The sequence below is a fragment of the Cavia porcellus genome, unplaced genomic scaffold, assembly GCF_034190915.1.
Source record: "Cavia porcellus strain 051 isolate PalLab524CR breed Dunkin Hartley unplaced genomic scaffold, mCavPor4.1 scaffold_19, whole genome shotgun sequence".
Lineage (NCBI taxonomy): Eukaryota > Metazoa > Chordata > Mammalia > Rodentia > Caviidae > Cavia > Cavia porcellus.
Genome location: NW_026947502.1, coordinates 49,629,265 through 49,644,562, shown reverse-complemented (window position 1 = coordinate 49,644,562; position 15,298 = coordinate 49,629,265). Strand labels below are relative to the sequence as shown.

The following is a 15,298-nucleotide window of genomic DNA, read 5'->3' as shown; positions in this document are numbered from 1 at the left end:
TTACAGAAGCACGAAAAAGTCCTGTTGTAGGTGGGGACAGAGTAGACAGCACTGCGGGGGGGGGGGGCGCGCGAGACCTGTATGCTGCTGCGTGTGGCACAGCACAAAGGGACCTTTGTCTTGTGGGGGAGGCCAGGCCGGTGTTTACATATATAGTGATGGCAGCCAGGTTCAGTATAAGAGTGTTCTGTCCTGAGCATAGCCAGTTTCTGAAGGGACTTGCAGGGGCTTCTCTGTGGGCTCAGGTTTCTGTGTGTTAAATTCTGGGCCTTGGGAGACAGAGACCAAAGTAGTGTTTAGTCAATACAGAGTCTGAAGCTTTTTCTGATTGACCAATGAAAGCAAACCCCCCATCTGTTTTGTGGAACAAAGAATGGGAGTTTGGAGGGTATGTGACAGACTTTGCTATTAACAATGTGGTAAACAGATAAGTGATCATCCGCAAGTTTAATCTGAGTCATCAGAGAATGACCAATCCTTTGTGGTGAGCTATTTTGGGGATCACAGAAGCGGGTGTGAGGGGCGTGACACTCCGGTAAAACTGGACACTGACACAGTGCTTTCCATGTTATCTCCTGCCTTAACTCTCAGGGCTGTTAGAAGCCATGTGGTGGTAAATACACTGGCACAGGCCTGGGATGCGGTATTCATGCCACTGGTCAGAGGAAGCACACTGCAGTGACACTGCTGTGGAAGTCCACTGTCACTGCACCCCCAGGAGCTCAGAGGACTAATAGCCAGTGGGAGAATTGTGCTGCTGTGGGAGTTTATTGTTTACCACCCAAAGAGTCCAAAATTTGTTGTTGGTTTGTCTGTGTTGCTTAGGCCTTTTCTTGTTGCTAGTTCTGACTGTAGCTACCTCAAAGAATTTTTTATCTCTTTTTTTTTTTTTAAATGCACTAATGTCTCTTAGACTCCATAAAGGAATTGAATTTGAAAATGGAGGGCAAGATGGTGGTGCCGGCTTCATATTATAGAAAGTGAGCCATGCCTGGCAGTCTCCTCTCTCGTGGTGTTTCTTGACGGAGGCACACTTGTCCTTTTGTACAGAGCACTTCTTCCTGTGCAGGGTGGCCCTGTCCACCTCTGAGGGGGACGTCCTAGGCCTTTGCCAGTGTATACACTAAATCCCAGTGATGCCAGTCACTCTGTCATCTAAAACCAACTTGCTAAATATTTTCCAATGCCCTCTTGGGAGGTGATGCAATCTGCAGTTTAAGAACCTGACCTGCAACCAAGCTCATTTCCATCAGCATGACTTAGGCTCAGGGTGTTCCATATGCACACAATTAGTTCTGAACCTCAGAGGCCCTGAACTGTAATGACATCAATTCCATGACCCACCTTTGACATCAGCTACACATGATCTTCTCTCTGCTTGTGTGTGGACGATTTTTTATGCGTTTTTATTCTTAGAAGAAGCACCCACAATAGTTAGTATGTTCCCTTTGTGAAGAGCCGAGACTCATGAGCATTAACTGAACAAGAGGTGACTGATACATAATATATAGTTCAACAGACTTGGGAACAAAGGATTAAAGACTTTCTGACTCTCACTGTGTTCATTTAAATACTATTTGTAAATAAAACATTAATAGTAAATGGAAAAAGAGAACCTAATGTTATATAAAATCATACAAAATGTTTTGTCTTTTTACATGGAATCCTGTGTTTTCCCCAATTATGGAAGTTTGTTACAGTAACAAGTAAAATGTATTTGATTTTCATCCTTTGCTTTGCACTTGGCCCTCTGTTCCCCTTACTCACATCAATCCCACATTTCATAATTTTATCCAGCAAAGCTTTTATAAACATGTCTTGACAATGGCTCAGATTTCTTAGACTGGAAGAAAATTAGCTCTTGAAACTGCAATTTGAAGCCATTTTAAAGAAAACTTACTTGTAGATCCATAAAAAAGGATGTGCACATGACAGGACACTGTTTGATGTTTTGATCCATGTGTTCATTGTAAGAATTTGGTTTTTTTTTTTTTTTTTTTTGGTTTTTTGTTTATTTGGTCCTGGAGGTGACATTAGGGACACAAGTACCTCAGGCCCAAGTGCTGTCCCACTGAGCGGGACCCTTGCCCTGTGGAATGTTTAAATCAGGTTAAACACATCCATCTCCTCAGACACTGAGGGTTTCCTTATGGTACAGTTATTCCAGCTCCTTTCATGTAGCTTTCTGAAGTGTGTGATATGGAGTCATGATCTGTGGTGACCTACTGTGCAGGAACACATCAGCAGGATGGCTGGCTCCCTAACTCTAGGTTTCTAGTGATCTCTCAGTCACATCCCGCCCCTTCCCACTATCCTCAGCCCCAGGAAATACCATTCTGCTCTCAACTTGTATGAGATTGACTTTTTAATATTCCGCACAAGAGGTGAGGTCTTGTGGTACTTGACTTTCCATACCTGGCTTATTTCCCTTAACATAGTGATCTCCAGTTCAGCCGCTGTTGATGTTGCGGCGAATGATGTTCTTTTCTTTTCATGGCTGAATGATGTGCCTCTGTGTACACGGGCCAGTGTCCTTTGTGCATCATCAGTAGATGGACATTTAGGTTTTTTACATGCCTAGCTCCTGTGAGTAGTGCTGCAGTGAACACGGGAATGCAGATGCCTCTTCTACATACTGATTTCACGTCCTTTGCATGTACACCACAGTGGTGGGACTGGGTCATACCCTAATTCTGTCTTCAGAAGAACCTCTTTGTTTTTCCTAATAGCTGTACTCATTTACATTTCCACCGCCACCACCACCACCATGGAAGGGTCCTGTTTGCTCCACATACTCTCCAGCACTTGCTAACTTTTGTGTCTTTGATGATAGTGATTCTAAATGGAGTGAGTATATATTGTAAACCCAAATAGCTAGTTCAGTCATCCAAGTATAATTCTTTTTCTAATTTTCCTCACAATCCAAAAAGTTATATTTGTAATCCCATTGAGATGTCATTGGAATTCTAGCAAGATAATTCCAATCTACCACCACCAAGGCAGCGTATGGTGAGAGTTAAAAACACCAAGACATATTCCAAGTTTAGGGCAGCCAAAGGGTCCTAAATCTAATCCTCAGTGAGGACATGTGGACAAAGGCCTTGATCCTAGACATCTCCCAGAATTTATTCTCTTGCGAAGAAGGAGGTGGCTCAGGGATGAGTGACAGTGAGGATGGGGGGGGGAGTGGGAATTATGTGAGTAACTTGAGCTGGCTGGCCAGCTGCAAGGTTGGCATCTCTGTAAATTGCAGAGATAAAGATATGCAGAAGGATCAATCTACATAATCCAATTAAGATAGCAGTGAAATTGTTTGGGGGGCACTATCCTTCAGTGTCTGATATGCAAACTCTTGTGCCATCAGGAGTCATAGCCTCTTGTCTTGAGGCTGTACCCAGTTGACATTCCTGGAGCTATTGACTCTAACATCTGGTGTGCTCAGTCCTTTACTGTGGAGAACACTTTGAGGAAACAGGACTGTCTGATGGCTATTGACTTTGCATATTAGCACCTATGCTAGCCTTATTTGCATGCTCAGAGCCAATTGAAGAGAGAAGGATATACCCTAGCCAGCCTTTCACATATCAGTATAAGGAAATGAATCTCCAGATAATCAAAGTCACAGCAATTGTTTTGGATCCAAAAGGAGTCACTGGAGTGTCTCCCACAAATATATACCTTATTGTGGTTTTGATTTGACTTTTCATGTTGATCAGTGATGTTGACATTTTTTCATGTCTGCCATTTTTATGTCTTCTTTTTAGAAATGTCCATTTTTCTAATCAGTTCTTTTTGGTATTCAGTTTTATTAGTCTCATGTATTCTAGATTTTGATCCTTGTCAGAGGTATAGTTTGCAAATGTTCTTTCCCATTGTGTAGTTTGTCTGTGTATTCTGATGGTTGTTTTCCTGTTCTGTACAACAGCATTTTAGTTTCATAGAATCTTTATGGTCTGTCTTAGCCTTTGTTTCCAATGCTTTTTAAAGTCTTGTCCAAAAATTCTCTCCCAGTGCCAACTGTGATAGGTCACATCCATAATTCCAGCACTCTGGAGCCTGGAGCAGGAGGCTTCTAGTGAGTCTGAAGGCAGCCTTGTTGCATAGTGAGTTCAAAACCAACCCAAAATACATAGTTTATGTACTACTGCACTATTTGTCCTGTACCCTAAATATTTGTCTTCTTTTGTACTTTCATAGTTTTCAGTCTTACATTCATGTCTTTCATACATTGTGTTCTTTCTTTCTATTTCTTTCTTGCTATTTATCTATCTTTCTTTGTAACTGGTAATAGGGCCTCATATCCATCTGCATGCAGATACCCATTTTTCTCAGGCCTGTTTATTTTTATTCATTTCTTTATTTTAAAGTACTAAGGATTAAACCCAGTGCCTCAAGCATGTTAGACAAGCACTGTATTACTGAATTATATCCTCAACCATTTTAATTTTTTTTTTGAACAAGGCTTGCTAAATTGTTCTGAGTAGCCTTCTGTGATTTTCCTACATAAGCCTTCTGAGTTCCTGACATTACAGGCATGTACTGCCATGTCCTTCGTAGCATCATCTGTTATAAATACTACTGAATTATGTATTTGGGTAGCTGAAACTAAAGGATCACAGGTTTGAGATAAGTCTGCACAAGACTTTTTTCCCAAATGAAAGAGATTAGGGATGGAGCTCAGTGTACAAGCCCTGGATGGACTCCCCAGTGGTGCACTGATAAAAAATAACACTGTTCTTGTTTCAAAGCATGATATTATCATCTTTTCTGAAATTCAGTTGCCTACGAATGTGTTGATTGACTTCCAGCCTTTATATTCTGTAGCACGGGTCAGGCTTCTACTGTTATGGTGATAAAATACTATTTTGAAACTAGAACTTTGTAGTATGTTTTGCAGTCAGGTAATATCAATCCTCCTGCTTTGCTCCTTGAGTTTACAGGTAGTATTTTGAGGGGTTGTGTGTGTGTGTGTGTGTGTGTGTGTGTGTGTGTTTCTTACAAACATCATGGTTTCTTTTTTCCTTATTATGAGAAGAATGATATTTCCATTGGGATTGTGCTGAATGTATAGGTTACTTTGAGTAGTATTAGTAGTTTAACATTATTGATTTTTACAATCTAAAAACAGGATGTCTCTACACTTTTTGTATTGTTTTCTTGAATTTTCTTCATCAATGTTAAAGTTTTCATTTTTTGAGCTATTTCATCTCTTTCGTGAAATTTATACCTAGGCATTCATTAATTTATTCATTCAGTCATTCATTGTAACTACTGTAAATGGAGAATTTCTTTGGAGAGTTCTACTTCAGATGGTGGGCTGTTGGCACAGCAATGCTACTCATTTTGTACACTGATTTTATAAGCTACAATTTTGCTAAATGTATTACTTCTTAAAATTTTCTAGCAGTGTGTTTGGAACTTTCTGTATATAAGACCATGCTATCCTCAGTGACACTGTGATTCCCCTCTGCTCTGGTTTGGATGCCCTTTGTTTCTTTCTCCTTATTGTTCTGGCAAGGACTTCCAATACTGTGTTAAATGAAATCAGTGAGAGTGAGCATCCTTGTCTGCTCTGCATCTTAGAAGAAAAGTTTACAGCTTTTCCCAGCCCAGTGTAACGTGAGCTGTCAGTTTGTGGCATGTGGTCTTTATTATGTTGAGGTACAGTCCTTCTATACCTAACTTGTGTAGTATTTTTATTTTTATCATGGATGTGTGTTGAATTTTATCAAATGCCTTTTCTACGTCAATTGAGATGTTTATATGATTTTTGTTCTTTTTTTGATATGATGTAACATTTTATTAATTTCTGTGAGTTGAATCAGAATCCTTTGCTTTATCAATTGTCCTTGAATAAATCATAGCTCTCTCTAGACTTCATTTTCTTCTGTATAAAGTTAGATGTTTACACTCTGATTTCTAAAGATCCTTAAATTGTTTCAACTGGGAAGTTTTTGACCATTTAATACACAATGTAAATACGACTATTTGATCTCAGAAATATATTTTTATCCTGTAGTTGAAATGCACTGTAATGGATGTAAAAAGAGTAATAAACAGATAAGGTGTGAAAATCAAAAGAAAGTGTGAGGCAACAAAAGATAAGTTAGGAATAGTCTGGTGCCTGCCAACTGTGTGGATAGATGGTTGTGTCTCATGACAATCAAGAATGAAGTGCACTGCGCTTGCTGGGCAAGCTGAATGCAATCAGATGTGTGCTCACTGGTGTCAGAAGACCTTACACAGACTCGAATTCTAGATTTCACTTACTGTCATGCAGTATGTAGTGAACCAAAAATGGACACTTGGTTGAAAGTTCCTATGAGCCATGATCTGCTGGACTACCGGATATTCTACCCATCTGATCAGAATGGGCCTCGGCCCTTCCACACCCTAGCACAAGACAAGTGTTTTCCCAAAGATGCTGAATAAGAGAAGTCTCCAATTCTGAGACACAGATAGATACTTCTAAGGCTGAGGACCAGGTCAATGCTGCGAATGAGGGAAATGTATCCCTTAAATGAAAGTGTACATGTTACTGATGGAGTTCCCAGGATTCTGACAGCCCAGCTCCTGACTTCTCCTAGGAGATTATAGGAGATCTTCTGAAGATGCCTGGGCTAAGAGAAAGGAGACATATAGGCAGTGAGATTGATTAACTCTTTTTGAAAATGGTGGGTTACAGTCAAGTCTATGTGAAAACAGAATTCCAGTCCGCATTTTGGAACCCTGGTCTCACATTTTTAAGAGCCAGTAGCAGAGAGTGCACAGTGATCTGAGGACAGACCAGGATATAAAAAGAGACAACTCACAAGTTGGGGCAAGGAAGCCCTTAGTAAGGCAGGTAACATAAACTCCCAGGCAGAGAGGGGCTGCTCCCTTTAATATCTCCAGAATGATAAAATTCTGTTTCCGTAAATCTAAACAGAATGCCATAAAAGGAACCAATATAAAAAGTCATTTTATTAGACACTTGATAGCAGAAATGAAACAATCAATAGATGTATGAGAAATGTAGTTGTCTTCCAGAAAGTAAGACAGAGTAAGGAAGTGTAAGAGAGATTCAACTCAGAAGATCCAGTACCCAATACTAGAAATTTTCAGAAACACGGCAGAGAAAATGGAGAGCAAGAATAAGACAGGAGTGGGGCACCAAGACACTGTCCCCCCCACTTTTAGTAGTTTTTGACTTTTTAAACTCTGTCAGTATAACTGTTATATTTAAGAAAATGACTCAAATTTTAAAAAGCAAAAAGTGATTACCTATGAAGGTTAAAAATATATAGTTGATTCATGGTTGAAGACCAATGAAATTAAAACTGGGCAAGGAAAAAATACAATTTTGATTTTTCTAAAGCGTTAACTAATTTCAAGAAAATTACTTCAATTGCCGTCGTTGGATAAATTGAGGAACAATTTTCTCTTCAAAACAGCAACAGCACAACAGTGGCATAGATCACAGCCGAAGCGGTAACTACACAGGAGCTTGTAATCAGGAATCTTGCCAAAGACAGCAACAGCTTCCTCCTGGTAAACAGGATGCATTCTGCTGGGGAGCTAGAGTTGTCTTGGTTATAGTAAACCTTTTAAAATTGTGTGGAATTCCTAACTATGCTTCTTTTATTTACGATATATTTATCAAGTGTCTATTATGTGCTAAGCATTGTTCTAGATGAGTTATTTATATGGTATTGACCCACTTAGTCCTCAGAACATCTCTGAGAGTGTAATTCTTGTCCTCATCCCTTTTTTTTTTGCAGTCCAGGGAACTGAAGTACACTGAAGATAGGTAACTTGCTCAGGGTCGTTCAGCTAGTAAGCAGAAAAATCCCTAAGCCATGAGAGTCTAGCTGCAGAGCCATACTCTTAGTGAGTTCATTTCTATTCTGGTCATGAAATAAGAGGGTGCAGGTGTATAGGTTACATAAATGGCCAACATTCACCTATCTAGTTCTTTTGTAAGAGATGGATAAATTTTGTTGTAAGGCTCTCTCAGATACTGAATTCCTTGGGTCTCATCTGGTCAGTCCATTCTCTAGTCTGATAACCCATTTAAGTGGTGACCAAGTGCAAGGACTCAGGTATTCCCTGGTGAGTGATACAGTGCATGCTGCAGTATACCTGGTGTCACTGTCTTCATCTGTGCCATATCTGTATCCCAGCACCATTCATAGTTGATAGGATAGCAGCCCAGGAACTCTGGGAAACGAGTTCCATTCACAATTTATGAAAATACAACAGCAATTAAATGATTAGCATAAGGTGTAGCTTTACAATCCTTAGTTTCATTTTACGTAGTGTGTACAGCACCTCACAATGTGATGCCTGTGACAGTAACTTAAATATTTGTCATTAATGAGTAAAGCATAACATACTACAGTATTTCCTAATGTTCAAGATTGGCAAATTACTGTAAAATATGAATGTTACAAATTTGGTTGGTTGGTTTGTTTTTCCTAGTTCAACTTTGTGGGGAAACTTTTGGGTCCACGTGGCAATTCTCTGAAGCGTTTACAAGAAGAAACGTTGACAAAAATGTCCATCCTTGGAAAAGGTTCCATGAGAGACAAAGCCAAGGTAATACTCACTATAGACAATAGCTACTTATCTGGCAGGTAATACTATCAATGATAGATCATCCTTTGTATTAATATCTGTTATATAAGAGCTATCTAGGATCTCATGTGCAATTAAAGGAAAATGTTATATAAGCCAATATATTTGTGATGCTATTTAGAAAATTATGTTACTTTGGCCAGTACTTTGGTCAGAATGTATAGTTTCTTAAACTTGTATCTAATGACAGTACTCATAAAATGTAATTATGATTTTGATTCTTTAAGTAACATGTCATTTTGTAGGTAGTATATGATAGTACTAAAGTTATCATGAAGAGATCATCATCACTGTGAACATTTTAGATTAATTCCTTTAGGTCATTCATTCTTTTCAAATACAGTCATGTACTGCATAATGGCATTTTGAGCAATAATGGACCACATGTATGACAGTGGTCACATGCGTTATGCTGCCTAGTGATATAGTTGCTGTGGTTTATGTTACTGGACCACATGGTCTTTATACAACATGGAAATTGCTTTGTGGTGCCTTTCTCAGAAGGTATCCCTGTCTTTAAGTAGTCCAGAGCTGCAGTTGAGTTTATAGTGTATATATATTCTTTTTATCCTTTAATTGATACTATATGCATTTATTAACTTAATAAAATTCACTTAAAATGTTTTTATATTCATTTACCATTCTACAACAGTTGTTCTGTTTGATGTATTTCATGATAAATGCTCTATTTTCTTCACCAGCTAACAGTTACTGAATTATTTTTACTGATCATCTTCTTAAAATTTTGGGAGAGATTGTCACATATCATAATGTGTGTCATTTATGTTACTCTATTGTCGCTTATTTTCTCATCATTAAAAGATGTATACTATTGAGAACCGAGTTCATAGTCAGTGATCACCACCATGAAATGTTAAACATTGAGTTTTTGGTGTGAAAATTATTAAGATGAAATCTAGCTCTTCACAACCAATCCCATTGAAGTAATGGCTTTTGTAATAAAAATAGCCATCATGTTTATTGAGTGGCCACTGAGATTCAGGCACAGTGAGCCATTTTACACACAACACTCTGTGTTATCTTTGGGAAAAATTATACAAGATAATATTTTTCTTCTTTTATATGTAAGAGTATTTAGATTCAGAGAACTAGAGTTATTATCTGGACTGCTTCATTATAAAAGTTACCAAGAAATCACCATCACTGTGAGGATTTTAGACTAGTTCCTTTAGGTCTGTCATTGTATTTCAAGTACAGTCATGTACTACATAATGACAGTTTTTGATGAATAACTTACCACATATATGACAGTGATCCCATAGATTATATTGCCGAGTAATGTCATGGCTATTAATTCAGTTAATAAAACCATTTTTTTCCTGGCTGTAACACTCATATGTTATCATACTTGTGTGGAATATAGTTTTAAGTTATAGATTCCAAGGCCCAAACTTACTTAGGGTAGAAATGCTAAATAAAGAATGATTCTAATGTGTGGCCAGGTTTCCCTTGACCTTGTTCAACTGCTTACCTAAGCATTGCTATCCCAAATGATGTTACTTCTATTTCCTAACTTATCTATTCTGGCAATAGGAGAAAGTTAAGAAGTTGATCCAAACTTATGTGCCTTCCAGGAAAGTACTGCATACTTGCTAGTATCCTAATTTAGTTCTTAATAGGGCTGTCTGCTAATGAGCCACATGAAAGGTGCAGTGAAATCCGTGGACAGAAATCCATTGTTTTGCTTATTTTGTTTTTGTTCATGGAATACCTTGGTCAGAAGCAGTGTTTTGTGTCATACAGCGGCAGTGATCAGGGTATCCAACCGAATTTTAGAAATGAAAGGAAAGCAAATCTTTTATCCACATTCTATGTCCAAATAACAGGAAGTGCTTGCCTATCCATATACTGAAAGAACATTATCAGCCTGCCATTCAAGTTTAGTTGTCCTTCCAAATTATATTACCATATTAAGGGTTTGTGGTTGTTCTTTGCTATTGATAAATTGAGTACCCTCCAGTGGCAGCATCCTGAAAAATAGAGGAGTCTGTTGTGAAGTAATGCATAGCATCTGTCTCTATCGCTGTGATTACTTTGTTTAAGAATACTCTGAGCAGCTTTAAAATGGTCAGAGCTTGAGACGCTTAAACATATGCCAGTGAGTCTGGTCACCACTAGTTCACTACATACTTTCTATGCATTTGTTGTGCCAAACATACTAGGATATCTTTCCTATGTAGTTTATCACTCATTTAATAATCCTGTCATTTCTATGTCTTTGAACGTAGAGGTCACCAAACGACAGAGCAGTTCTGTAATTGATAATCATTCTTGTTCAATCAAGATACCCAGCAACTAGAAGAGAAACACATACTTTGGATTTACAGTCCACTCATTCCACAGTCATTGGACTAAGATCAAAAGTCTGTGTATCTCTTGACTTCATAATCCTCTCTGTTCAGTGGTCCTTAGTGGAGCAGCATTAGATCAGAGTTAATTGTGTTTATTCTCAAATTAGCTGGATATTTATTTTCCTCTCTGTGCAGTCACTGTAGTATAAGGCTCCGGGTTCTTCTTGCAGAAGAGGAAGTGTCACACAGTAGGAGATGCAACATTGATTGCATACATGTAGTCTGTGCCTCTGAACTTGACTTAGTTTTCTTATTCCCTGCATTCATGAAACAACCAGACATCTGTCATAGGGCAGGAGGTAATGAGGAGTGGAAGAAAGGCATGAGAATTGTTATCTCATCTCATTTTAAGGAACTTCCTGCTATTCAAGCAGCGTAGGAAAAGCCTCACCATGTAAACTTCTGGCAGTGCGGAAGACTCATTGAGGGTTTAGCATCTGGATAATCAGAATCTTCCCAAATGTTGCCAATCCCTTTATGTTTTCAGTATTAACCAAACATCCTAAATCTAAAATTGGAGAGGAATAATTACCTGCATTGTCATTCGGCAGAACACCAGCATTCTCTGCTGACTCTGTCAACCTTTGGCCAGCAGCAATAAAACCTTCTAGAATATTTCTGTCTCTTTGGATCTCTAACTGCCAGCATAAAGCCAGAAAGGCAGTTTCCTGTCACTGTAATAAATATTTGAAATAACCAACTTGCAAAAAGAAAAGATTTATCTTGCTCAGTGTTGGAGCTGCCAGTCCCCAAGCTGGTAGTCCCGTTGTTGGGCCTGAGGTGAGGTCACGAACCATGCACCATGACAGTCACACAGCAGAACGGAGCCAGTCACCCCTCAGCCAGGAAGCAGAGCGAATAAGAGCTGGGTCCTGCTGTCTCCTTCAGTTGCACAGCCCTCTGACTTGAGACTTCCTATTAGGCCCCACATCTTAAAGGTTCCCCACCTCTAATAGAGCCTCCCTGGTGACCACGCCTCTAATGCAGGGACCTTTGGGTCACTCAGGATTCCAAACAGGGCAAGCCCTGCACCTGTGATTTCCTTCTCAAGAGTAGTCAGGAGCAGCCGCTTGCTCCATGCCAGCAGCCTTCTCTTCCTCACGGTGTCGCACTGTGCTGTTACTCTGCCATGTGATCCATCAGTTAAACCTTCAAAAGCTTTGCACTGCAGGTGACAGGAAATATCTAAGTCGCGTGTTTGCGGCCTGAGTGGACACTATTAGCATCCCATCTGCTCTGTGACACCTTCCCTACGCCTTCAAGTGTGGAATGTTGGTGACAGTCGATCATCTTTTACTAGTTTAATTCTAGTCTATAGAAATTCTCAGTTAATAATCTATTGTAAGGAGGATCCTATTGCTTAATATTAAAATTTCATTCTAACATGTTCTCTATTCAAAAAAGCCTATCTTGAGCTTCATTCATTTTCTTCTTTTACTTTCTGTATCGCTGAGACTGTGGGAGTCGTAACTGATGTGCCCCAGCTCATTGTGTTACCTGAGGCCTGCTGAGCTTTCAGGTTGTGTCAAGTGTCATGCTAGATGTTCCTGCTGTGTCACTGACAAGACAGTAGAGTAGTTAATGTTACAGGAGGTAATAATAGGCATCCATATCACATTCATTTATGGGATGCACACATGCTAGGCCTCACTCTAAGGCTTTTGTTTACTCTTTACCATTATAACAATGTAAGTGTTGCACTGCTACCCTCCTTTAGCATCACCCCTTTGATATAAAGGTGAAGTAACTGCCTGGAGGTGTATTAGTAAATGTCAGATTTGGAATTCACATACAGAACTTCAAAGTCTGTTTCTTTCCCAGCAACCAGATTGCTTCTTATCTGTAATCCACAAAGTATTCTGGTGAGAACTCTTCACTCTGTGGAACCCCTGACATTATATAATCGGCCCCCCTAAAAGCTAAAACCTTTATCACAATTATATAGAATCATGTACTCACTGCCTCATTCCCAGATAGAATATAGTGCCCCACACGCACGGTGACTGTGCAGATGGGCAGGTGAATACAGAGCTGGGTGAATGTTGTTCCTGCAGTGTGCGGTGAGCATTTCTGCTGGCCGTGCCCTGTTGTAGGTGTGTAGCATCCACCATCATATGAGGGAGCCTTGTCTTCCGCCCCCAGAGATCACCATCTGCAGGAAAATACTGGAGTGCAGTAAATTTTGGTTATTTCAGGTGCTTTAGGTTGGGGTGATGCTGTATAACTGCTTCACAAGCATGCGGTATCACCAGGGCCAAAGTGGTCCTGGGAGCTTAGCCAGGCCAAGATGTGCAGAGGAGCTGGCAGCTGCTTGAGCACCTAGGGAAGGGGTTGGGAGCAGGTGGGGACTCAGCTGGTGGGGTGGGGGCCAGTGATGAGCTCCTGTGGGCCCAGGTCGGGAATAAAGAGACTATTCCTGCCACAGGAGCAAGCCCAGCATGAGTCTGTGAAGGCCTGGGAAGGACAGTCAGATTGTAGGTAAAACCTTCTTTCTCTAGGGTAGTGATAGCTATGAGGTGCCTCCTGATGACAGTCTGATGCCAAATGAACATTGAGTGGTTTTTATTTTTTTCTTGTGTAATTATGATACATTTTAAAATGTGAATTCTCTTTCTTCAGGAAGAAGAGTTGAGGAAAAGTGGAGAAGCTAAATACTTCCACCTCAATGACGATCTCCATGTCCTCATCGAAGTGTTCGCTCCACCAGCAGAAGCTTATGCCCGGATGGGGCATGCTTTGGAAGAAATCAAAAAGTTTCTTATCCCTGTGAGTGCAATGCGGGTGTGTGTGTGTGTGTGTGTGTGTGTGTGTGTGTGTGTGTGTGTCAGTTTGATGTTTTTTTTTTTTTAGTTGATCTTGGGGTTAAACACAGGACCTTCGAAGTAAGCTATATCCTGAGCCCTTTTTAATATTTAAGACAGGATCTTTTTAAAATTTTAAGGCTGGGTTTGAACATGTGATCTTTCTGCCACAGCCTCCTGGAGTGCTGAGATTGCACATGTACCTACCATGCCTAACTAGTATAATTTTTGTGTAATTAATTTTACTTATACAGTTTAGCTGTATAAGTAATTTGTAATAATGATTGTATTTATCATTGGGAATTTGTACCTATAGATGATATCTTGATGCCGCTTTTTCCCAATTCCTTTCTCCTCACTTCAAGTCCTCTTTCCCTCCTTATTTACAAAAGCTTTGTTTCAATTTTATCCTTCTTTTCTCATTTTTTTCCATTGGTTTCTTCCCCTCACACTACGAGTTCCCTTCCCATTTGAACTATTTCTTTCCATTTACCAATATTTATTGTAAATTTTGGTCTTCTTACACTTTCATTTTCTCAAACTAGAGAGACAGTGCAAATATTTACACATGTATATCTAATTTATTTCACATAAGATTATATTTTTAAGGTATATCCATTTAGGGAGAAATGTTTCACGATTATCCTTCTTTAGATTGAGTGGTACTCCTATGTGTTTAAAAAAAACCACGCATCTTTATCCATTCATTAGTTGATAGGCATTTGCATTGTTTCTAAGATTTATGTATTACAAATTGTGCTGCTGTATATATATGTGTGTGTGTGTGTGTGTGTGTGTGTGTGTGTGTGTGTGTGTGTGTGTACGTTGCTGTGGTATGATGTTTTTAATGGTTAATATATGGGTCAAATGACATCTCTAGTCCTACTGATTTCCACAGTGGTTGTACTGGTCTACACTCCCACCAACAGTGAAGAAGGGTTCCTTTTTCCCCACAGCCCCACCAACATTTGTTATTGGTTGATTTCTTGATAATAACCATTCTTTCTGGAGTGAGATGAAAGCTCAGCATTGTTTTAATTCACATCTCCCGAATGATGCAGTGTGTTGAACATTATTTCATATATTTATTTGCCATTTCTACTCTTAATCTGAGAAGTCTCTATTCATTTCAGATGCCTAGTTTTGGATTGGATCTTTAAATGTCAGAGGTCTGATTTTTCTTAGTATATTCGTGATATTAGTCCTTTAAGGAACAACCAGCAAATTTTTTCCAACTTTATAGGTTATCTCTTCACTCTGAGTGGTTTCTTCTGCTGAGAAAAAGCTTTCTAATAAGATGAGACCCTAATTGTTGATTGTTTGTAATATTTCCCATGAAGTCAGGGTTTTGCTGTTAAAGTGTTTGGCTTCTGATAGAGTTCAACCTATTCTGTCTTCCAACAGATATTTAGTGTTTTTGTTTCATATTTAGAGCTTTGTTCCATTTTGATTTTAGTTTAGCGTGTGGTGAAGGACATGACAGCAGTTTAAATCTTCAGCATGTAGAAA

General features: G+C 39.3%; 1 protein-coding gene across 3 annotated transcripts in view; it reads left to right on the top strand.

Annotated features, from left to right (window-relative positions):
* Positions 1-15,298, top strand: part of Khdrbs3 (KH RNA binding domain containing, signal transduction associated 3) — a 175,207-nt gene that overhangs the window by 72,101 nt on the left and 87,808 nt on the right. For all 3 annotated transcript variants that reach the window (XR_010041191.1, XM_063231035.1, XM_063231036.1), the window contains exons 3-4: positions 8,461-8,577; positions 13,608-13,754. Coding sequence is in view for 2 of the 3 variants with exons in the window: in XM_063231035.1 (XP_063087105.1) it covers positions 8,461-8,577; positions 13,608-13,754 (264 nt within the window). In the remaining variant the exon portion in view is untranslated. The remainder of the gene's footprint in view (positions 1-8,460; positions 8,578-13,607; positions 13,755-15,298) is intronic.